Genomic DNA, 24,599 nt, shown 5'->3' on the forward strand with positions numbered 1-24,599 from the left:
GACAATCCTTTAAGTGCAGAACAGAAATGAGCTCCATAGGGTTTTCAAGGGCGTGACCTTTTGGAAGGAGATTGCCAGGTCCCGTTGGAAAGTAGGGTACAGGAGTAGGCTGTGGAGGGGAGGCCAGCCCTGCCTGGCAGCTCCAAGGTCAGAGGGACCCCGAGAGTCACACTTAGGTCTGGCAGTTTTCTTAGACTCCAGGGCATGCTTCCTGCCACCTAAAAAGGGGTGAGAGACAAGTCTTGCTTCTAAGCTTTGACTACCAGCCCAGAGCCTCTGCAGCTGCCTCGCTAATCCCCAGCCTGCCGGCTGGGTCAAACACCTCTCCACACCTCTCGGAAAAGCCAGCGTCGAGTGCTCGGTCAGCTGCCTGTGGAGGGGCGAGGCCTTGGTGACTGCCCTTCTCAGAGCACGTGCCACTGCTGCCGGGCAGCCTGCCTGGCCCACCTTATTCCAGAGGCAACTCCTGTACAGCTGGCCACAGGGTCCACACTGAGCACATGATAGGACCGCCAGACCCACTGTCACCCTGCTGTCGCCTTTTCAGAGGCCCCTTGTCCTCTCCTGCAAGCGTTACAGAGCATGGCCCTTCACTGTGTGGGATTTTTGGTGTCTACTTAAACGAATCTTTGCCTGGCATTTTCCTGTGGTTAGGCATCCCTAAGTGTCGGCAGGGTCCGGAAGAGAAACTAACCCCACACAAGCCCCTGGATACTGGCCGCAGGATATGGGAGGGGGGAGGGGCCAGGCTGGGTGCAAGGGAGTAGGGAGTGGTCATGTAGGCTCAGGGTGCAGGGAGGGGGTGCAATCTGCCAGCCGGAGCACACAGTATCAGGCCACGTGAAGCCAGGGTCCTGGTTGGTCCAGTCAGAGGCACCAGGCACAAGTCCTATGAGGACCACAGGGAGCAGTGTCCTCAGTGTGCTCCTGCTGTATACCGCAGGCCAGGTCAGCCGGAGCAGTCCTGGGCTGTGACCTGGACGGCCGGCTGGGGGGCTTCAGGAGGAGGTGCCTGTCTCCCACAGCTACCCGAGGGCCGAGGTGTGGCACTGCCACGGTTGCGCGTGGTCCCTGGCTGCCAGCCTAGCAGCCCTGTGACACCCAGAGGCACTCAGCATGTAGACATCAGGCCTTGGGAGTGGACAACATCCTGCTCCAGGACCCAGTTGATACAAAGGTGCGTTGGGGCGTGAGGGGCTTGGCGGAATGCCAGCGTTCCCCAGGGGCTCAGCCATGTGCTCTGCCCAGCCTTTTGGGGCCCCCTCTGCTTCCTTCAGGGGTGTTGCCTGCAGCCTCCCCCTCACTTGGGCAGACAGCAGCAGGGTGCAAAGCCCCCCAGTTCTGTAGCCACCTCCCTGACTCTCGGTGTTCCCTGGTGGCCCTAAGACCCAAGAGGTGTCCACCGCCACTGGGGGGGCTTGGGGTGCTAATCCAGACCATCGACCACGACCTGCATGGCAGCAGCTTATCTGCGAAGGTGGGCTGGATTCTGTGCTTGTCTGTTTGCAAACCAAGAGCAAGCGCAGCTTTTAGGAGTCAAATTACATTTTAAACACTAGAAATTTTCGTATTTTAAAACCAGCCCAATCCTTTTTACATGAAGGCTTGGGTAGCAAACACATCAATTTGCTGATTTCCCCTTTTCGAAGCCTGAATCAGACTAGGGGAACAGCTGCAGCCCCTGCTGCAGGCCCAGCATACATGGGTCCAGTGAACATATCATCAGTGCAACAACTAGACACCAGGGAGTCCGCAGCACACCCCTGGCCTTCCACTTGGTCATGTGACAATGCACAAGCAACTACTGTCCCCAGAACACACTGAGCTGTGAGTGCCCCACTTAGGGTAGAGCTCTGTCATCATGAGCAACCCCCCAGGCCCACTTCTCTCCTTGGGTCAGGGTTTGCTCGGCTTGGGCAGGAGGAGGTAGATCACAATGCAGGAGCAACAATAGGTAGTAAAATTTAAACTTTATTTGGCCAATGTGTTCAATTCTAATATTGGGTAGAAATGCCTGAAGAACTGTTGACACTTGTCTTGGCAGTCACCCAGACAGCCCCGCTCCCAGCCTGGGAATCGAGGTCCTGTTTTGTGCCTTGATCGGCCTCCGGCCACCTTGCAGGGCAAAGGGTCCGGCGTGCCAGAGCTGGGCCAGGGAGGGGGGCAGAGGGACTGCCCAGGCTGGCCCTGGGCCTCTGAGCGGAGTGGCAGCCCCTTCCCATGGTGGGACCCGACCTCTGCCAGAGATCTGGAAGTCTCTGTTTAACCAAAAAATGAAAGCCACGCTGTTGTGGCCACACTGGCACGAGGTGGAGAGTGGCTGTGCCCAGCCTGGGCTGTTCCTGTCCCCATGTGGGGTATGGACTCCCAGGAGGCCCAGCCAAGGAGAAACACACCCTGACACCGAAAAATGTTTAATGATCCCACAGGCGGAATTCCTGAGCAGCATGGCGTAAACCTCTGCAGGAAGGGGCGCTGCCTGCGTGGGATCCCCAAACATTTCAGAGAGCGCTCCAGACAGATACAGGTACAGAAGTACATCACAATGAAAACCAAGAGCAGGCAGCCAGGCGGCCCTGGAGACAGATCCTTTCCAGACGGAAGAGCCAGAGGGGAGGCAGGGAGGTGTACTTGTGTTAGGGGAAGCGTTAGAGGTCCCTGGATTTCGGTTGCTGCCCCTGCAGGGGGTCCTGGGGTCTCCAGAGGCACCGCTGCCGGGAGGGCTGCCCTGAGGTATGGGCATCTGGGGTCCAGGTCAGTCTTCCAGCCTCACAGCTCATCCTTCACAGCTTTCTGGTCGTCGTCTTCCTCCAAGTCTGGCTCCTCAGCCTCCTCCAGATCTTCTAGATCCTGGGTGTGTGAGAAAGGGGGTTAGATGGACCCTCAGTGCCAGCGGGGGCATACATGGCCTCAGCGCCTGCCTGGCCACTGAGGATATGTGCAGCTGCTTCTTGAGCAGATGGTGTGGGGGCCGGGGGGTAAGCGCTGCCACCAGGTCCTCAGCAGATGACCAGGCGGTATACCTCTCTCCCGGTTCGACACCAGAGGGGTCCCCACCCTGGCAAGGAAGACCACCTGCAGTGAGGACCCAGCAATCACCCTGTCTTGCAAGTCACCCTGCCAGCCCCAGGGCCCTGAGATGGGAGGACTGCCACCACGGGCCTCTCCCTGCATCCACACCTACACTAGGCAGCCGGAGGGGGGGCTCCCTCAGGGCTGACCACTTCCCGCCCCGAGAAGACCTGCTGTGAACACGTAGGTACGTTCATGTTTCAGGAAAAAGAAATCGTTTCCCCCCTTAAAAAATGGCTTCCAGGATGCCAACTCAGGCTCCTGAGCAAGACAAAGGCTCCTGTGAGGGGGCCGTTCCCCTGCTCCCTGCCTTGGCAGCCCTGCTGTGCCCCGACCAGGGAGGATAGGCCTCGAAGGAGCACCGTGATGCCCCGCTGCCCAGCAGGGCACCTTCCATGGCACAAGGCACAGCGGCTGAGGGGCTCGGGAGTGACGCTGTGCGTCACAGTTGGCGGAAGAGAGAGAACCACATAGACTCCAGAAGCAGACACCAGCGTCTAGCGCTGTATCCGGAGCCACCTTCGCAGCACAGGTGAGGCGGCCCTCACAGCAGGGTGGGCAGTGACTGGACAGACACACGTACTCCGAAAGCAACGCGAGCAGCACACCCAGCAGGACTACGTGGGCTGAGCCCCTCCTCCAGCCCACCTGGGTCGGTGAGAATTAACACTTACGTCCTCATCCCCTGCCCCGTCCTGCCCACCACTCTCCAAGAACTTCTTAAACCCTTCCAGTGTCCGCTCCCCGTTGTAGTCAATGACCTGCAGAGACACTGAAGGTGAGGCCCGTCCCGGGCCGGCCACAGTAGTCCTGCCGCCCACCTGCCCGGCCACCCTGGGCACGCACTCTCTTGTCGGTGCTGGCAGGGAAAAACTTGAGCGTGGGGAAACTGTGCACTTTCACCGCCTCCACCTCGTTGGCCGTGGAGTCCATCTTGGCGATGACAATGTTCTCGTGGTCCTTGTATGTCTCTCCCAGCTTGTCCCAGATGGGAGCCAGCTGTTTGCAGTGACCACACCATGGGGCATCTGCAGGGAAAGCAGCTCTGGTCTGTCTCCAGGCCCCCCACGCAGAGGCCACCCCCACCCATCCCGCTAGGGCAGGAACGGTGCACTCACAGAACTCCACAAAGACGTTCTTCTTCTCGTCAAATGCCACCTCCTCGAAGTTCTTGCCGACCAGCACTTTGACCGGCTGCTTGTCCCAGTCCTCAGGCAACTCCTGGCTCATCAGATGTGGCTGTGGATGAGGATCCAGTCACAGGGAGAGTGGGGGCCTCTGGAGTCCTCGGGGCCCAGAGTGGCCCACAGAGTCACCAGTCACAGGGACATGCCAGGAGTCACAGGGACATGGAGCCTCGCACTCAGGGCTGCCCGGGAGAAAGTGTGCCTGCCCTGCCCCGACTTCCCAAAAGAGCTCGGATACTTGTCCTGCTGCCACACAGCAAGGGGTTTCTCGTCCCCCAGACATTATAAAGAATGGTGACTTTCTCACTGCCTCATGGGGTCTGACACCTGTGAGCCACAAGAAATTGGGGATGGCTGGGCCCAGAGCTCCTCACCTTGATTTTCCCTTCCAAGAACTGGTCACAGAACTCCTTGATCTTGTCTGCTGTCAGCTCGTCCGACTCAGGCTTGTACTTGGTCATCTCCTCCTCCAGGGTAATGAGACGCACTGCCGGGCACTCCTCTTTCTTGAGACCGAAAAACTCAAGGATCCGCTGGTTGTCGGTGTGGTCGCTGTCGATGAAGATGAAGAGGATCTCGGGGAAAAAAAGGCACACTGAGATAGTACCGGGAAGACCGGGGTGTTCCAGGCCTGGGTGTCTAATTTCTACCACAGCCACCGAGCTCAGATTGATCCACCCAGAGCAGACCCACCGGGCCTGGGAGCCTGACCCCAGGACCACACAGTCCCCAGCATCCTGGCTCCAAAGGAGGGGTCCTCACCGAAGCAGGTGTGCGCTCCAGGAGGGTCTCGGCAACACCCTGCAACCCAGCCCCTCTGGAAGCAGTGCTTATCTGCCCCACCCACTGCCGTCCCCACACTGGCCAGGTGCCGAGGCAGCTCACCTTGCCCTTGAAGCTCTCAGCCGCCTTCTTGAAGTTGCTCAGTTTGCCATTGTAGTCAGACACACTCTTGGGCAGGAACAGCAGAATGTGTGTCTTGATCTCACCTCCGAAAATCTTTGGGGCTGTCTGTGTCAGAAACGTAAAGTCACGTGGTCTGAGCTGTGAGCTGAGCCTCAGTGCAGGGAGCAAGCCTGGCCCCACCACCCCATGCCCAGCAGCCCCGTGCCCACCTGCTCGGTGAACTCAATGACCAGTGGCAGCTGGTTGTGCCTGATGAAGTTCAGGAGGCTCTCCTTGGTAACCTCCCCCTCAAAGTTGTTCCGACCTTCGTCAAACTGGGGACAGAAGAGTGTCAGGAGCAAGGCCACCCAGGGCTTTGCCAACAAGGCAGCCAGGCAGCTCTGCTCCCCATCTGGGCACTCCAGGCCTTCACCCTGCCCCCTACCCACCTCAACCTGGAGAGCAAGCACTACCACGATGGCCAGTGGGGCAGTGAGGAAAACCCACCCAACACTGCTGCCTCCCTCAGAACAGCGAGCAGGTCGGCAGGGGCGAGTCCAAGCCCGAGCAGGTGGAGGCCTCCACGTGCCAGAACGGCAGCGGCTCTGAGCCCCAGAGATCTGTCCTGTGACCCGCTCACACGCCCTTCTGCCGGCAGTTCTGAGAACCTCCACATGCTGGGGTGCCGGGAAAGCATCTGGCTTTAATGTATAAACTACCCTCCTCAGGTTCGCAGTGTGGCCCCAACAACCCCTTCAGGGCCTGCAAGGTCACGTATTTCCCTGTGACAGGAAGATGTCACCATCCAATCCCACTGCAACCTCTCGGGAGCGCACAGCTGACTCTCCAAGGCCACATGCCGTGAGCATGAGGCAGACTGCTGCAAGACAGCACCCAACTGACCTCCAGGAAGCCATCAAACAGCGCCGCCCTTACCACTAACACTCTTGCCTGGGGGCTATTCTTTTTGTGAAAATATGTCATTTATGATAACACATAGAGACTTTACTATGAATTTTAAAATTTCTCGGTTTAAATCTTTGGTACAAGCCATCGACCACTGCAATCCACATCAACAGAAGCTCTTCAGGGTCAGTCCTATGATGTCTAAATGTTTAAGGGGCCCTGATCCCACGAGGTGGAACATTAGCTATTGAGGAATATCAGCCACTGTCACTTCAGAGGTTGGACAGGGCCTGGTCTTGGGCGGAGAAGGCGAAGGAGAAGCCAAGCTGCTGCCTCCTCAGCAGGCGGCACAGAAACAACTACCGGAGGAAGTGTTTGCACAATGTGCTAAGATGTCGCCCAGGAGCGTGTTCTCCTCTGCTGAGACTTCTTACAAAGGACACTCACAGACGGGTATCGCCTCTTACAAGGCTTTTTCTTCACTTCCTCAACCAGTTCCCAGAAGAGTGGCTGTCAGCCCCACCCACCGCCTGTCACCTTCTGCAGAAAGCCCTGTGGCTGCACATTTGGGCTCCACCACCAAACATGCGGCTAAACACACCGGTCCTGCTGTGTGCCGGCCGCTGAGCAGGGGACACAGCGCCACACTCCCACAGGATTCAGGGACAGGGGCTTTCAAACCTACTGTCCCTTTCCGGAACCACAGGGGGAGAGAAGATAAAAGATGGGAAGAGGTGGGGCCAGCAGGCCCTTCCAGGCTCCTTGGGAAACTGGCTGCTGGCTGAGCCAGCTCATCAGGCCCAGCGTGAGCAGAGGCCCACTTTCTCCAGGGATTTTGCTAGGCGGTGATTAGTGGGTATGTGAACCCCTGTGCAGCCCGCAGCCTCCCCAGTGCCCCAGCACTCCCTGCGGCCACCACGCTGCGATGCTGCGCAGAGCTGCCACCCCTAACCTGGACCACAGTCTTTCAGAAAGGCTGTGTATCACACGAGGGTCGTCATCTACTTCGGGAAGAACGGGCAGTGCAGGGGGCAGGGCTCTGTCTACATTACAGAGGCAACACAAAGCCTGGTGCTCTGGGCTGGTGTGGGCGGCTTGGTCCCTGGGTGACAGCTAGCTAACAAGGACAGCCCATCCTACCTGCCCCAGTGCTAAAGAACAAGAGACATGAAGTGCTGGCACAGACAAAGGACAGCCAACTCACCAGACCACTGGTCACATTACTGGGAACCAACAGCCCCAGTGCCAGCGTGACCCCACTCGTCATTTTTCCAGCCCGCCACCTGGTCCCACAAATAGAAAGGCCAGCTCGCTTTTTGGAGCCAGGTCTGACAGCCTGACGCGGCATCACAGGGCTGAGTGCCCAAGGATGGCTGCAGTGGGGCTGGAGGATCTGCGCTCTGTGCTGCCTCAGCTGTGCCCCCTCCTGGCCCAGCAGCACAACTCACCAGGAAGCCAAGTCCACAGCTCCAGGCACCCATACCACCTGAGCCACCTGGCTGGGGGGATGCACTGCCACTGGAGTGGGTGGGTTACACCCCAGCCATGCAGACATTCCTGGGCAGGAAAAATCACACAATCACCTGGAAAAGTAATCTATTGCGTGCCACGTCCTCTTCCAGCAGGAGGAAAAACAAATCTTCACTGTACTCTTCAAGAAGGATCTACAAGCACCCAAGGCCTCAGTCCAGGATTCAAGTCCTCCTTCTAGGCTTAAGGGCAATGGAAATGGAAGAGCTGGACTCCACGCTTCCACAGGCCTCTAGGAACTATAGACTCCAGGAATCTAAATGCAGCTACACTGCCTCCTGACCTCAAACATGCACGACTGTTCGTAAGTCACATGTCCAGTTAAAATGTCGGTCCCTCTGTGATGACAATAGGTTCACTTGGGGCACGCTAGGAGGACTTCTACGCGCGGAGAAAGAAGACAGAACGTCTTGCGTTCTCTGGTGCGATAAGAGAACCCAGACAGCCGTTTGCTCCAAACCTAAAATCCTTTCCTCTCCACGGGGACAACCAGAACAGGTCAGAGACCCAGGTCCCCACCCCTGAAGCACTCTTTCTGCCCTCTCACAGATCTTTCACTCCCTTTCTGCTAGCACCTTGCTACCTAAGTACACACTGTCTCCTGCATCCAGGTAGTGCCATGTTCCAAGAGTGAGGGGTGGTCACCCTGTCGACCTGCCCGCCTGGCAACAATCCTCCCAATGACTAAAATAAAAGGTGCAAAAAAGGCCCACCACACACCACCCTTATTGGTAACACCGTGCAAACAGGAACCCCGGCCGATCAGCATCGAAGTATGACAGCAGCTTCTCCCAGGAGCTGCAACAGCCAGCTTGGCAGTTTTCAGGCTGGATCCTGGGGGTCTGCAGAACCCCTCAGGGCTGGAACACGGGAGGTGGACACTGCCAACAGAGCGAGAATGCTTCCACAAAAAGCTAATGCTCAGAAGTGGGTCCGCTTGTGCCTTTTACAAACACCGCACACTGGCCACCACAGCAGATGACCCGTGCAGCCCCGCCTGAGGTCTGAAGATCCAGCTTAAGTGGCTGATACAGTACCTACTGCAGACAAGGGCCCTGGGTGGCACTCTGGGCTGGGTTGCAGCCCCAGGGCCTCCTGGGGGCAAGGTTCTTCCCGGAGATAGTGAAGCCTCACCCCTCTGCAGATTGCGCCCGGAAAACTGGGCAGGTGCCCGGGGCCTCACCTTCTTGAAGAGGACAACCCCATCCTCGTGGAGCTGGTACCTGGAGAACACGTCACTGCTGGAAGTAATCCCAAATGGTATGTCATCGACAGACTCCGCTGCCAGCAAGAACTGCTTGGCAAAGTCCGACTCCACGTCCTGGAAGAGGAAGGACAAGGTGGCCACACAGCCCCACATGGCCCACCCACAAGGGGCACGGCAGGACCAGGCCTGGGGATGGGGCAGTGGGACCCCTGTGGAAAGACAAGGTTGGGGGTGGCACTCCAGCCACTACCTTGAAGAAGCCAATGACGACCACCTCACTGGACTCCACCAGGGACTCTGCTGAGGCGCTGTCGGTCAGCGTGGTGGCGGCAGGGCCTGTGCGCTTCTTTAGCCAGTTCACAATGTCGTCGGCCTCCCTGCCGGCTGGACCCAAACACAGGCAGGTTATTCTCTGAGGCCGGGGCACCGCTGCCCAGAGGCAGCCGACCTCCTGTTATCATCTGAGCTAGCACCTGGGGTGACGTGGCATCTTGCCGGCCCACCCTTCCAAGACCCGGCTTTAAAGAGAATCTTTGGTGCATGAAAGACCGTGGCTGCGTTTAACGGAGAAAAAACAGTGACATGATGGTAAATCGTTTTTTTTCTTTGATTTTTTACATTTTCTAAACTGCATTTGACGTTTAAGTTCGCTAAACATGCCGACACGCACATACTTTTTTTCCACCTGAGGACCTCAGGAAGGTTTCACCTGGATTGTAGTGACATGGTGTAACTAAGTTCATCTCAGTGCTGCTTTCCCCCTCACCCTCCCAGGCCTCTGAGCTCACAGGTGGGCCAGGTGCTCCTGGTCCCTGGCTTGCCCTCCATCCCTCCCAGACTGTTAAGAATTCAAATGTCATCATGCACTTGCATGCCACCACAAGCAGACAAAAAGAACACAAGTAAACCTGCTCCTGAGATCTTGAATAACTACTTTACCCACCTAAGGTCTGACTACCTGGTACGATTTAGGAGGGGTGCCAGGTCTCAGGTTAAAAGGATTCAGCCGAGTGGTGGCGAAAAGCTGAGTCACCAGTTGTGAGTGGATTTAAGAGCAGTTGTCCCACCTAGCAAACCTAACTATTAGCAACTACATCGTGGCCAACTGTGGACACAGAACTTCCTGTTCCGAAAGCAAACACAAGTACAAGTGCGAGCCACACGCTAGCAGCCACTAGGCAATCAAGGCTGTTGACGTTAGAACGACAAGACAGAATTACTCTGAGGAACGCCTCTGCCGACACTGAGATAGATGGTTACAGGCCACAACCACGCAGGTCTGGCGGACGTGCCGCTGAGCCCACCTTTACAGACAAAACACTCTTCTTCAAGGCCGCCCGTTCTGATGTGGCTACAGAGGGCCGTCCTGCTTCTCCGCCAGGCAGATGGAGCTGGGTCTGCATTCGGGTGCTGCCACTGGTGCCATGTGACACTGGGCATGTGACTGAGCTACTATAAGCCTCAGCTCCTTACGGGCACTCAGCTCGGCGGCACCTGGCATACCACGAGCACCCCCTGGGTGTCATTGCTACACATGCTACTCCTAGAAACACTGACCGCTCAGCGGGCCTGTGTGGTTGGCGTGGCGCCAGCCACCCTCTCACTGTTGAATCTTACCCCCACTTCCCACCCAAAACATCACAGCAGATCACATGGTATATACCCTCCCCCACCCCCACTTGAGGAGTTGTTTCAGGACAAGAGAGCTTTCCTGCAGGACTTTTAAAACCTGAACAGAGAAGCCGGTCTGAGAACAGGTTCCTGCCACGCCTCTCAAACTCCTTCCTACTGGACTGCAGATGAAGAGCCCCTCCAGGCCTACAGGCAAGGCCCTCTCTCCAACCAACCAAACCCACTGCCATAGAGGCAATTATGACTCACTGTGACTCTCAAGGTAGAGTTAATTGCCCATAGAGTTTGAAAGCTATAAATCTTTACGGAAGGAGACTACCATGTTTTTCTCCCGCAGAGCAGCTACTGGGTCCAAACAGCCGATCTTTCTATTAGTAGCTGAGTGCTTTAACCACTGTACCACCAGAGCTCCTCACTTCTCTAGAGACAGTTAAACAGTCATGGTCCCACCTGTGCATTCTCTGGGGAAAGCTGTACCCCACCCATGCATTCCTTGGAGCAGCTGTACCCCACCTGTGTACTCTCTGGGGGAGGCTGTATCTCCATTTTTAAAGAACTTAATGGTAGGGTAGCCGCGGACGCCATACTGCTGGGCCAGATCAGACTCTTCGGTGGCATCAACCTTCGCCAATCTGATTTCAGAACCTTCTGCCTTTAGTTTTCCAGCTGCTTTGGCATATTCAGGGGCCAGGGCTTTGCAGTGACCACACCACGGGGCGTCTGGGAGGAAAAAAAAAAAAAAAAAAAGCTAGAAAGGGTACCAGGTCCAGTCCTATCACTTCCCTCTCTGGCTCCTTAGGTACTTCCTTCATAAAAACTTTATCTAACGGCCAAGATAACCCTCCTTAACACACCATGCTAAGCCCTGTCTTGGTGCTCTTGGGCAACACTGGGACAGAGGCCAGAAGGAACTGGTCAGCAACAAACGCCCACCCTACTTTTCTGGCAGATTTGAAAGACTAGTAACCTCACACTACCTGTAAACAATTAAGGCAAAAGTGTCCCTGGAATCTCTCAAGAATCCAGAAAAAAGTTTAGAAAGTTTGTGTGGCTGTCGTACACCTAGCAACAAGAGGTCACAGATACGTGACGCATGTGCTCATCATGTCCCAGGGTCTCCAATCTGGTCCTTTACATGTGGACATAGAGCTGTCAGTCGACAAGGGCTAACAGCTGTGTGCAGCAGAAGCTGACCACCCAGGCGTAGTTAGGCTTGCACACTCACACATGCAAATAAAGGCTGGGATGCCAGTCTGCGGCACTATTAAAGAAATAGCTATCTCAGGTTAAACGGGTGTGGGCACAGCATCCAGCGTGCTCTTACGTGAGTTCAGGTAAGAAACGTGGAGGCTAGCCAGCGCCTGGCTGTATGCTGAGGCTCACATGGGTCGGTCCTGTTTTTCTTATTCTTTCAGGGGTCCTGCCATGTGGCCATGAGACACAAAGGCGCCTGACTGGCTCCCAGTCCAGCATTCACCCTACTGAGCCCTGAGCATAGCTGCTTCCATTTTAGGCAAAAAAAGCGCCCCTTAAGCAACACGGTGAGGCTGTGAACGCTGACAGGGCCTGCACCCGTCTGAACAGTAGGCTTTAGCCCCCAGGATGAGCAAAACCTCAAAAAGTGCTAAAGTTCAACCCGTCTGAGAGGGGCCTGCCGCTGACAACCCAGAACTGCGAAGAGACCCCAACAGCAGCTCAGAGGTCAGTTCAGGGTACCCATGGCGGCCAGACATCTAGGGAGGCGCAGCAAGGCTGCGCTGGCCTGTCCACCCCAGGGGACGGGGCTCCCCACACAAGCCCCGCACCGGCCCCTCCCGGCAGCGTAGTCCCCGACACACCTCCCATCAGACACGGGCAGGATCTGGAGGCCGGGCCAGGGATCTGGGGCAGGGCAGGGCCCTGGGGGCGAGGGCTCGACCAGGCGGGCAGGGTAGGGTCTGTGGCCAGAACCCAGGGGCAGGGGCAGGGGCAGGGGGCAGGCCCGGGCCGCCCCACTCCACTCACAGAACTCCACCAGCAGGTACTTGTGGGCCGCCAGCGCCTCCTCGAAGTTGCTCTTCTTCAGGACCAGGACGTGGTCCTCCTCCTCGGGGGCGTCGGCGCGGACGCTGGCCGCCGCGGCCAAGGCGAGGCAGAGCAGAGCGCGGCACAGCATGTCGGCGCGGGCGGGCGGCCGCTTCGGTTGGCGCCGCCGAGACAGTGAGAGCAGAGCGCGCACCCGCCCGGCCTGGCCTTTATACATCCGGCCCTTGGGCGCGCCGCCGCCGCCCGCACGCGCCGCCACCGCCCACACGTGCCCGCCGGCCGCCTCCCATTGGCCGGAGTAGCCCGGGGCCCGCCTCCGCCGCACTCCGATTGGATGTTCATGCCAGACCCGGCCCCGGATTCGGAATCGCACCGGAGGTGGCCCTCGCCCTCTCCCAGGATTGGCCGGAGGGCTAGCGCTCGCGCTCTTCCCCGGCCTCTCATTGGCTTCCGGCGGAGAACTTTCTCTCCCGCGACTTCTCACTGGCGGCTTTCTCCCGCACCTTCCGCCAGTCGAGAATGGCTGCGTGCTTTGGCAGCCCGGGATTTGCTGCTTCTGATTGGCCGAGGGATGCGCGCACCCTGCACGTCCCTCCGTCAAACGTGGCAGTGGGGCGGGACCCCTGCCGGGGGGCGGGGCCGCACATGCGCCTCCGAAGCCCCTCGTGTTGGATTCTGACTGGACCGCGTATCCGTAACTGGCACCCGCCCCCCAGCCCGCGAGCCGGAAGCTGGGTGAAGTAACTTCCGGGAGCGTGTCGCCCGTGCGCCCGGAACTGGGACGGATGGGCACTTGGGTATCTCGGTGCCGTGCATGGGCCCTGAGCGCCTTAGGAGGCTCGGAAAGCGCCTTCCGCGCCGTGGACCCGCGGCCCGGCCTTCGGAGCAGGCGCCAGGGCGCGAGGAGATTATAGCCGGCCGAGAAGACTCGGGGAAGGTGCTGTCGTGTCTGGGGCGGGAAGTAGAACTTTTAACCAATTGTTGTCCGGTGGACCTCGACTCACGCCGACCCCATGCGTGTCAGAGTGTATCTATGCTCCGTAGGGTTTTCTGGCAGATTTTTCGAAAATAGATGGCTAGTGCTTTTTTCCAAGGCACCTTGCAGTTAGTAGCAGGCCTGAATCGTCTGCACCAGCCAGGGGCTGCAGAACTGGGGCGGAAAGCTGGACGAGGGAAACTTCCTAGCAGACCCAGCACGTGGCAGGGGGCGGCTCACAAGGGCAGGTGGAAGGAAGCAGGTTATTTTGTGGGGCTGTTATGTTGTGGATGTTTACAGCTGCAGGGGCGACACCAGGGTGACCTGCCGGTGCCCAGGGCTGAAACCGAGCACAGGGCGCTGGAAGGACCCTTCTAGGGGGTCACTCAACTGTGCTGTTTTAAGTGAGTTAAGGCTGTCCCGGGTAAAAGGCCCCCAGGGTGTGGTCCTTCCCCTCTGTGCCTGCGTTTCTCTGTCCCTCTCGCTTTCCCGTTCGTTGACAAATCTTAGGAGGCGTTCCTTCCCTGTGATGCTTCTCAGGTGCGCTGGAAGCAGCCTCAAAGACGTCCCAGCCCCCACACAGCTGTGGAGTGAATGTCAAGCGTTTCCTTAGAAGGTAGGACAGGTCTTTCTCCAGTCGTGCTTTGTCACTCACTCGCTGCCATTGAGGCTGCTCAGCACCTGGAATATGGCAAGTCCAAGATATAAAGTGCTTTGAGTGTAAAATGCGTATCAGGTCGCAGAGGCTGAGTTTAAAAAAAAAAGGAGGTTTTATTAATACTTTTTAATAATGAGTACTTGACAAAATATTTTGTGTCGAGTTTAAAACATCTCAAATTAATTCCACTTGTTTTTGTTTTTAACGTGGCTATTAGACATTTTCAAATTACACACGGGGCTCATTTCTATTGGATGGTTCAAAGCCTTCTACCGCCACTGCACTCCTCTCCCCACCTGCTCCACCTCCTTCTCAGGGGTTCTCCCTCTCTGTTCATGCACTCTTTCCTCATTTATGAAATGCCACCTCAGTCTTTTAGGCTCAGAATTAGTGTAATAACTTGGCAGAAAAAAGGGAAGCTTTCCCACATTCAGTGTACGCATCGATTGAGAACATTCTAATTCAGAAGTGGTAAAACAGAGACTGCTCCTGTGCTTTGCAGAGTTTGCGTGTGTTGGTATGTTGCTCTTGAAGCGTGTTTTCTCGTCTTTTCTATGCAGGGCTTCTTCACCGAACATGTGAGTGCCCCGACCTCCCCAAGGGCCAGGAGAGCAAGGGTCAACCAGGTGTGGGTTTTATCTGCTCAGGAGAGCTGTATGCCTCCACAGGATTTTACAGAAGCTGGACCTCTAGGTGAAGACCAGGGCCCTGGCTAGTGTGCTCGCTGTCTGCTGTCTTTGTAACCATGATTGTGAGCAGTCACTGCCTCGGAGACAGCTGAATTGCTTCATACCTGCTGCCGTATCGCCCAGTGTTTGGGTGATTGTCACAGCCCTGTTGGCAAAGCACTATTTGGGACCTGAGACAGGATGCTTTTGCCACCCGTAGGTATAAGAGATCATCACAAAGTCTGAATTTAGATGCCAGAATATTGGGGCCAGCATGGTGGTGGCTGATGGGAAGAGGTACCGTAGTGTCACAGTTGACAGGCAGCTAGCCTCAGAATTGCACAGCGACATATTCGTAAAGGATGAACATCCACAAAAGGTTAGGACGTCAGCTCCGAGGACCCCCAGACACGGACCAGGTGGACATCTGAGTGGTTTGTGTGGCTGAGCTGGACTTGGCTGGCTCTGGGCTGGGTGGCAGACACTAAGCATGGTGTTGCAGGGGGACACTTCCAGGCAGGTGGCCGGGTGGCCAGGGTAGCAGGGCAGGACAGTTCTGTGGCCTCAGTGAGCCTTGGTCAGGTGGACACTGTGGCCTGGGGCGCCTACCCAGGGCACCAGTGGACAGGTCTGGGTGATGTTGATGCTTCTCAGCCGGCATCTGCACCTAACGTGCAGACGCAGCCAAGCTGGGCTGGGAATCTGCAGGGAGGCCTGCTCTGGGGTATGCATGTGAGATCTCCAATCTTGCCAGGCAGCATCCAGCCCCTGCCGAATGCTGGCCGTCTTGGCTGACCACTTCTATAGGCCTGGCAGCCCCAAGGGGCCAGCTGGCTCTGGCTTGCTCATGCCCCTTGAGTGTGGAATGGTGCAGTCCTAGGTGAGGCTTGGGGTGTGGGGACTGCAGATCCCCATGCTGGGTCTCTGAACCGTCACAGCTGCTCAGGATGCTTTCCTGGCTGTCCCATGGTCAAGAAGTTTCCCAGAAAGGAATCAAATGTTTTCACAGCCCCCCAACTCCCAAAATGGAGTTTTGTTCAGCCTGTACTCCAGTGGGGGGTGGGCAAGCTGACAGGCTGGGAACACCCAGAGGGGTTCAGTGGCACTGGAAGATAGGCCCCTCCTGCAGGTTCCCCCTCCATGCAGCCCTGCGTGGGTGTGCCAGCAGTGCAGCTAGAACACCTGGGAGAAGGAAGGTGGTTAGCATGCTCTCCTGCATGACACAGGATGAGGTCAGGCACCAGGAAGGCTTGTAAATGCCAGGACTGCTAATTAACTGGCTACATCCAAAGACTCTTCCTGAGTGAGTCCCTGGAGGGGCTGGGGAGGAGGAGGAAGCTGGGGATGGAGGAAGAGGTGGGTAGGTCCAGCCCAGGCGAGGCACTGGCTGGACTGGAGACCATGCTGCACACGGGGCCAAGTGGGTTGGGTTGGACTTGGGACCAGGGACACATCACACAGGTGCCAGTGATGAGGCTGGGACAAAGTCCTGGCTCTTGGCAGTGTGCTAGTACAGCTTGGCACTCAGGGTCTGAGTTCATACATCTCCCTAAAGCTGGAAAAAGCCAAGGACAAAACTTCAAGTCCTGTTGGCCCAGCTAGGTCTCAGGCCTCACCCCATAAACAGAACTGCTAACTAGCATGGTTGAAGAAGAGCGGGCAGAGCTAGGGTGACCGAGATTGGAATCAGGCCTGCTGTCTGGCACTCTCCAGGGTGGGCGAGGGTGCCCTGTCAGTAGGGAGGTTCTCGGGTGGAGCTGGGCTGACTTTGTTTCTTCCTGTCTGTGCCTGGCATGGTTGTTTGCCTCTTAGGGGGCCAGGAATGGAATTCTGGGAAGGAGGCTGGAGTGTCTGTCATACTTCCTGGGGCTGCTCTGGGATCTGTGTCGGGCAGCAGCACAGGAGGTACTGTCTGCCTGGTCACCTCCACAGGGCCTTGGCTCCATGCTGTGCTCTGCAGCTCTGCCACTCGGGGACCAACCCAGCACACAGGTGGGCATTCTGTGACCTGGGGGAGAGGAGGGCTCACCTTGTAAATGACAGACATCAGCAGGGTGGTACCCCATAGTTGTGACAGGAGGGCCTAAGGCCAGGGGTGAAGGCTTTACCTTCAGTCAGCAGCCCAGGTCCCAGCTGCCTGAGCGTGAAGCCAGCACTTTCTGAATGGCTCAGACAGCAGGAGCAGCTTTTTGAAGTGGCCCCGGGCAGGCGGAGCTTCTGGGAGTTGCTCACCGGGCCCTTCCCTGGATGGGGGGGATGGCGTGGTCCCGCACGGCACATCCTGTCCCAGCCCAGCCCTGGCACCACTATCCATGGTATGCTGGGCATCTTCAGAGTGGTGCTTGGCGGTAGAAGGCAGACCCAGGCATTTTGGACAACGGGACCTGGTGCCTGCCAGTGGGGGCCTTCAGGGTCCCTGTAGCAATTCCTCTGTTTGAGGCTGTGGTGACCCATGTGTCCCCTTCCCCCACCTCATCTGTTTCATCTTGGGTCAAGCAGTTCAAGGAATCCAGCTGACCTCACCATCCGGCCTTCAGGGCCTCCTTGGACAGCCGGCTTCTCCCACTTCCTCTGGGGACACTCTGGCTGGGGGAGCAGCAGTACCTCCTTCTCGCGGCATCGCAAAACTGACAACCTGAGCTCTGGTTTGCTTGGGACCCATTAACTCTTTAATCCTACTGATTGTCTTTCGCCTAAGTCCTGATTCTCCAAATGTGGTCTCCAAAGTTGGGGAGCATATGATTCCATAGTTCCAGGGGGCCCCAAGCAGTTTCCACACCAGTTGGCCAGCAGGGCAGTGCAGGCTCTGGAAGTGGACCCTCCTCGCTGCCCTTGGACCCACAGTCAAAGCTAGGTCTCCCTCAACAGCATCCTGGGTGCCTCCTGGGCAGGAGTGCATACCACTGACCTGGGAGTGCCTCATGACACCACACTTGACCCAGCAGGTTGGAAGAACCAGTCCTGCTCCTCTAAACGAGCAACCACACAGGCTCTGGAGCAATCTTTTCTGAGCCTCACTGGCCCAGAACCGCACCACCCACAAATTTCCACAAAAATGGGATATTCTAAACCCCCACTATGCCATATAGCAGCCACATGTGGTTGCTGAGCACCTGAATGGCAACCAGTGTAACTAAGAAATGGGATTTTAAGTCTATTTCTGGTCCAACACTACAGGCCACTGTAGGGCTGGGAGCCAGACAGAACAGACTCCACTAGGGGCTGCAAGTCAGCAGACAACCACTTCCTCCCCCTCAGCCCTTCCCACCATGAGACAGAAGTGAGGAAACCTGTTGGCTCCTTTGAGAGAATTTATTCCCGGTCAAAGGGGGAAGCAGGGATGGCCCTCTGCTGTCTGGGATGCTGAAGGCCCAGCAAACACAACACTACGACTGGGGTGGGGGGAAGGGGGAGGCACAGGAGACGGCTCCCAACTCTGTGCTTGGTCCCTGTCTGTCCTGGCTGGGTCCAGGGTTGGGGGGAGAAAGGGGGCCTGTGCCTAGGTGGTGGCACCAAGAGTTGGGTACAGGCGGCAGAGGGCAGGCCAGGGTGGGCCCAGAGGACGGCACAAATGGAGGCAATAAATACTGACAGGCCAGGAATGTGGCTCTGGCCAGGCCAGGTGGGCCAGGTAAGGCTCGGCCACTGGCTTTGTCGAGGGGCTGTTTGGCGGTGGCGGGTGAGTGTAGGAGGTGTCCGAGGTGAGGCCACCCAGCCCTCCTGGGGCAGCTTGACTTTTGGCAATTTGGCTTTCCCCAAGTCACGGAGCCATCTCCACAGCCCTAGGGCCGGGGGGAGCAGCACACCCCACACCTGGGTCTCGGGCTTACAGATGGGGTGGGGACCACATGCTCATGCAGACACCAAGGTGAGAGGTTAGTAACGGCCCTGCACACACTCCACATGTTAAGGCATCATGGTTACACGGTGACTTACAGCAATCGGGCTGGCTAGGTCCCGGGGGCTGGGAGAGAGGTGGGAGCCAGCTGGGGCACCCACAGGGGCTCAGAGGGGCACCGAGTGCCTGCAAAACCCCGCACCATGCCCCACTATGGCCAGAAAAGTGATGGGAACCTGGGTACAAAACGGGAAGTGGGGCCTGGGCCACCTGGCCCACAGCACAGGCAGAAGCAGCAACGAGACACTGACCACGGCGACCACAGTGGAGGCTGGGGCCTGCAGGAAGGGGGCTGGGATGGGAGGCTGGGGACTGGCCGGGCCGGGAGGCAGGCCAGGACTGCCAAGGGTGGCTTCGGGCCCTATCAGCACTTTGGTATGGGGTCGGGAGGAAGAAGGGGGTGGGGTCGAGTGGGGTACGTCCGTCTGTCCCTCCCTGTCTTCCTCCCAGCCAGGGCTCAGTCCTTCCAGTCCTTTTTGATGGTGAGGTTCCACTCCCAAGACAGGTGGTCTGTCTTGTCGTCATCCGTGAAGTGGGACTTGACAGTGTAGCTGCCCCGTGCCAGCATGCCCTTGGGTGCCTCCTCCATGGGGGTCAGAAACTCATACTCCTCTGCCCGTGGCCCGTAGCTGCCCACCATGTAGTCGGTCTTGTCAACTGCAGCCACAGGGACCCCCCCATCAGTGCTGCCCCACCTCCTTCCACCCCCTCCCACCCCACCTGTGCCGGGGTGGCTGTCTGGGGGAGGGCAAGGCACAGAAGAAACACAGGTGCACTCACTCTTAATGCCTTTCCTGTAGGTGTGCTGGATGTACTTCATGCCAGACACAATTTCTCTGTTCACCTGGGGACAGCAGCCGGTCAGCCCCTCAGCCAGCCCGGCCCTCCCTGCAGCCCCGTACCGGCAGCCCCCACCCTCCTTACCCGGAAAGAGATTTTTATCCGGTATTCCACGCCTTCCTTAAGTACGAACGACTGCTTCTTGAAGCTCTCCAGGTCTCCTGCGGACAGAGACTCTCAGAGAAGTCTGTGGTTCATCCTATACACCTCAGACCTGCATCAGCCTAGTCCCTCCATGCCAGCACATGGACACACATGCCCCGGTGCAGGCACCCCAACTCTTCAGGCTGTTCCGGGGCCAAAACCCTTCAAAGGCCACCTGGTTGCAGCTGATGTTCCCCACCACAGGGCACCAATGCTCAGGGAAAGCAACAGGGTGCCACCGGCCCCACCCAGGAATCCTGGCTGCCACGCACCTGTCAGGTCCAGTTCCAGGGGGCCTGGGGCGGTGCTGCACACCAGGGTCAGCCGTGTCACGATGACATTGGGGACGTTGGGGTCTGGGGATGGACAGAAAATCAGCGCCCCAGTCCTTGGTAACCCACGAGGGGGGCGGGACGCAGGGGAAGCAGTGGCCTCACCAGCAGAAATGGCTGCGTGGCCCAGCAGGACCTCCTTGTACTTGGTAACCCACCAGAGCAGGACAGGGGGGCAGCAGATAAAACTCAGAGGAAAGGCTGCCTGGGGGAACAGTGGGGTCCTCACCGGCAGACACGGCCACGCGGCCCAGCAGGGCCTCCTTGTACTTGCGCAGACTCTCATCGTCCTTGTCCAGCTCCTGGATCTCCTGGATGCTCTTCTGGGCCGGTGGCTTGTAGTTAACCGAGTGCTCGTCCTCCTCATTCTCAGCTGCAATCTGTGCCAGCTGCTCAGCGGTGGGCTCCTGCTCAGCCATGCTCACTCACCTCTGGGATGCCTGGGGGTCGGCAGGAGCTGTGGCAGCCTGGAGGAAAGCCTGTGCCCCCTGGGACCCTGCCACTAAAGAAGCCAGCCCTCCAGCCCCCTGCAGGCCACTCCTAAAGGAGGAAAACAGGAAGGGGGCTCCTGCTGCAGCCAACGTGTGCCTGAGGAACAGAGAGTGCCCAAGGAACAGCTTTCTGCAACTCAGAAAGAACCCACATGTATCCCAGGCCTGCCCACCTCAGGGGAGTCATGCTGGGGGGGGAGGGGGCGTGGGCAGTGCAAGGCACCACGCAGACAAGGCACCCAGGACTGAATGGGCACCACTGCCCTGCTCCCTCAGGGACCCAAGGGAAGGGGGTGAGGCTGGGGCACCTCATGACCTAGCTACTCCCAGAGCCACCCGGCAGGGCCTGAGTGGATCACCTCTAAAGACTCGGGATATTGCTGCCCAAGCCCGCTGCCATGACCCCCACCGGTCAGTGAGCTCAGCCTCCCTGTAAGGGCCACTCCTCTGACCCAGACCCTACCCCCCATAATGAAACCTTTAAGCAGAACACAGGCTCCGACTCAACCTGCTAACATCAAGCTCTTCTGGAGCTCAGCTCCACAGGGGCCTCCGCGGGACACGAGGCCAGCCCCAAGTTTCTGCCAAGGTTCCCTCCAACTGTGTGAGTTTGTGACCAAGAGTCCCCAGAAAAGTCACACGGGGCTTTCCCGCTAGGGACCCACATTCTGCTCCCACTGGAATTCTCCAACCGGGATTCCCCAACGTTTGCTGAAAACCCGCTCAATCGTTTCAAGCTCTCAGGCTTTTCCGGGAAAAGTAACCAACCCCAGAAACAGGCCTACTTCAAAACTGGGATGCACGTAGTGGCCCCAGGGTTGGGCCTCGGAGCCGCCGCAGGCCCTCCCTCGCCTCCCGCTCGCTGCCCCCCAGGATTCCTCTAGGATTTCTTGAAAGGCGCGGGCCCGGGGCGCAGCAGGGTGGCCTCAGGGCAGCTCTGCCTCGAGAGCGCGCGCCCCGCCGCCAGCACTTCCGTGCGGCCCTGCAATCTGGGCGGGCGAGGCCCGGCGGGGCGCGGCGGGGCGGGGCTGCCGCGGTGCACGAAGACCCGCGCGCCCCACCGCTGGCGCGCCCCGAGGGTCCACAGGCCCCGGGCTCTGCCAGCCGCCTCACGTGCCGGATGCGGGGCGCATCAGGCTCGGGTGCAGGCAGGTGGGTGCGCATCGGCGGGGCCGGGCAGCCAGCCGGATGGCCACAGCGAGGCCCCTCCCCGCCTCAGGCGCTTCCTCCCTGGCTCCGCGCCGCCTCCGCCCCGGACGGCACGTGCGGCCGCCGCCAGCCCGGGGTCCGCGCCCTCCGCTCCCCGGCCACCGCGCGGGCCAGGCCCGATTGTCACCGCCGCGCGCAGCGCCGTCCTCGCGCCCGGATCCCGCCGGGATCCCCAGGCCGGGCCGCAGGGCGGGGCAGGGCGGGGCTGCGGAAACAAAGCCGGCGGCGCGCGCCCCTCACCCGCCCGCGCGGCCCCATCTCGTCCCGTCCACCGCCCCGCCACCCCGCCGCCCGCGGGCACTCACCGGAGGGTTCGACCGCGCGGCCTTTCGCTCCCTCCCGCACGAAGTGACGAACGTCGCGGCGACCCACCCGCCTGCCAGCCCGTTTGTCACTTCCGGGGTCACGCGACTTCCGCTCCCAGGCGGGCTGGGCCACACCCGGGGCGCATGCGCGGGCAGGGCCGGGTCGGAGAGCGCATGCGCAAGGCGCGGGCGTGCGGGTGGCGGCCAGGAGCGCGTCGCCGCCATCTTGGGCTGGGGCTTTGCGGGGCGGTCCCGCGTGGGCGGGCGGAGGGGCTGGGCCGGAGACCGGATGCGGCTTTGTGTTTTCTTCTTTGCTTCTGATATCTGGGTGCTGTGACTCTCTTGGTTGCTTAAGCACCTCGGGGTACGGCCTCTCGGCCGCCGCGCCCTCCTTCACTTTTTGTAACGAGATGTGCAGAGACGGTGTGACCGAGCTCATGTCCACCGCCCAGACTGAGCAGCTTTGTCGATTATATTGATCTATTAACTGAACGTTTTGATACAGCTTGCTTTTAACCTGGAAGCATTTAAAATCACAGGTCATGTTATCGCCCTTCCAGGCAATTAACACGCATCTTTAAAATAAGCGTGTCCCTTCACGTACACACGGTTGCAGCATCACACTGAACCCAAAAGCCCGCCATCCACCCCAAATGTTTCTCCCAGAGGGTCGCCCTAACTGGCCTTTTGTCCTCCAACTCGGACCGTCCGCATCGCATTGCTCCTCTTGGTGCCACCTGGCAATGTCCCGTGTCCTGAGGCTTCCTACGAGCTTAAGTGAGCACTCAGCATTGGGTTAGGTTCTGAGGGAACGCTGGGGAGACGGTTCCCAGGCGTCTGGTCAGGTCCCTGCGTGTGGGCCACAGTGTCCCCACTGCCCTGCCCTGTATACTGCTCGTGCTGATGAGCAAGGCCGTGGATACCAGCATCTTCTGGAAACCACCCACACCTAGCCAAGGGCCTGAACCTTTGCTGACTGTCCACACCTTGCAGAGGCCCGAGGCTTCTCCTCTGCCAGTCTCTCCTTTCAGCCCCTTCAGGGCCGACTTCGAATCACAGGGTTCTTCAAGCCCAGCACACTGTCTTCTTCGCTGGGGGATCACTTCAGAGGCATCCCATTACCGAGCAATTCCATGATTGTCAAGTGAAGGAAGTTCCTGGCACTGATGCTCCGCCTCACCTACACCACAGGCCCTGACTCCCTCACCACATCCCAACGCTGGGTGCTGGGTCTCTTTCACTTATTGGTGTCCAAGGCTGGAAGGGCATATATTCTAAATGTGGTTGTTGTTAGGTGCCCTTGAGTTGATTTCTACTCATATCGACCTCATGTGACAGAGTAGAACTGCCCCAAAGAATTTTCTTGGCTATGTACAATCTTTATGGAGCAGATCACCAGGTCTTTTCTCCCAGTCTGTGAGTGGGTTGGAGCTCCCAACCTTGCAGTTAGCTGCTGAGTGCTTAATGGTTGCACCACCAGGGCTCCTGTCTTAGTTATATAATGCTGCAAGTAGACTAGAAGTCCAAATCCAGAGCACCACTTCCAGGGGAAGGCTTTCTCTGTCGGTTCTGGGGGAAGGTCCTTGTCATCAATCTTTCCCTGGTTTAGGAGCTTCTCAGCACAGGGGCCCCAAGTCAAAGGACGCACTCTGCTCCTGACGCTTCTTGCTTGATGGTACTGAAGCCCCTCTCTTCTCTGCTTGCTTCTCTCCTTTATATCTCAAAAGAGATGAACTCAAGATACAACGTAATCCTGTAGACTGTGTCCTGCCTCATTAACATCATACCCAACCCAGTGCCGTTGAGTCGATTCCAACTCATAAATCAACATCATAGACGTTAGGATTTACAATACATAGGATAACTACATCAGATCACAAAATGGAGGGCAACTGCGCAGTACTGGGAATCATGACACATATTTTGGGGGGACATAATTCAATCCGTAACAGCTTCTTTACATTCTGGATACAAGTCCATTGACTTTATGATTGCAGATATTTTCTGTAGCTTTTTTAAAATTATTTTTTGTTGAGAATATACACAGCAGAACATATACCAATTCAACAGTTTCTACATGTACAAATTCAGTGACATTGATTACATTCTAGTTGTGCAACCATTCTCACTTTTTTCTGAGCTGTTCCTCCTCCATTAACATAAACTCATTGCCCCCTGAGCTTCTTATCTAATCTTTCAAGTTGCTGTCATCAATTTGATCCCATAGATTAATCTTAAAAAAGCACAATGCTCAAGGCAAATGTTCTTTACTAGCTATTGTTTGGTTTTAAGATGACTTTAGGGGATATTTTTGTTTTAAGGTTTAGATAATCTCAGGGCAATCATTTCAGGGTTCATCTAGCCTCCATGGCTCCAGAAAGATTTGGATTCCATGAAAATTTGAAATTCTTCTGCATTTCCCCGCTTTAGACCAGAATTCTTCTATAGAATCATTGATTAAAATGTTCAGTAATGGCAGCAGGATACCATCCAGTTCTGGTCTCATAGCAAAGGAGGCAGTTGTTCATGGAGGCAATAAGCCGCACATTCCATTTCCTCCTTTCATTTCTGACTCTTCTTCCTGTTGCTCCAGGGGAATAGAGACCAATTGTTGAGCCTTGGATGTTTGCAAGC

The 24,599-nt window shown here is 57.5% G+C and overlaps 2 protein-coding genes across 2 annotated transcripts; both read right to left on the minus strand.

Annotated features, from left to right (window-relative positions):
- Positions 1-1,955: 1,955 nt before the first annotated feature.
- On the minus strand, positions 1,956-12,646 carry P4HB (prolyl 4-hydroxylase subunit beta). The gene is made up of 11 exons (XM_049860398.1): positions 12,424-12,646; positions 10,933-11,139; positions 9,038-9,171; positions 8,764-8,901; positions 5,375-5,479; positions 5,145-5,270; positions 4,634-4,834; positions 4,191-4,311; positions 3,919-4,100; positions 3,747-3,833; positions 1,956-2,850 (listed from the first exon to the last, which is right to left on the minus strand). Exons 1-11 carry the CDS (start codon positions 12,572-12,574, stop codon positions 2,770-2,772), a joined length of 1,533 nt encoding a protein of 510 aa, XP_049716355.1. The 5' UTR covers positions 12,575-12,646; the 3' UTR covers positions 1,956-2,769.
- Positions 12,647-18,044: 5,398 nt separating this feature from the next.
- ARHGDIA (Rho GDP dissociation inhibitor alpha) lies at positions 18,045-22,073 on the minus strand. The gene is made up of 6 exons (XM_049860489.1): positions 21,966-22,073; positions 20,190-20,400; positions 19,901-19,984; positions 19,569-19,645; positions 19,425-19,488; positions 18,045-19,301 (listed from the first exon to the last, which is right to left on the minus strand). The coding sequence occupies exons 2-6, from the start codon at positions 20,377-20,379 to the stop codon at positions 19,102-19,104; spliced, it is 615 nt and encodes a 204-aa protein (XP_049716446.1). The 5' UTR covers positions 20,380-20,400; positions 21,966-22,073; the 3' UTR covers positions 18,045-19,101.
- Positions 22,074-24,599: the final 2,526 nt, after the last annotated feature.

Source organism: Elephas maximus, chromosome 19 (genome assembly GCF_024166365.1).
Source record: "Elephas maximus indicus isolate mEleMax1 chromosome 19, mEleMax1 primary haplotype, whole genome shotgun sequence".
Classification (NCBI taxonomy): domain Eukaryota; kingdom Metazoa; phylum Chordata; class Mammalia; order Proboscidea; family Elephantidae; genus Elephas; species Elephas maximus.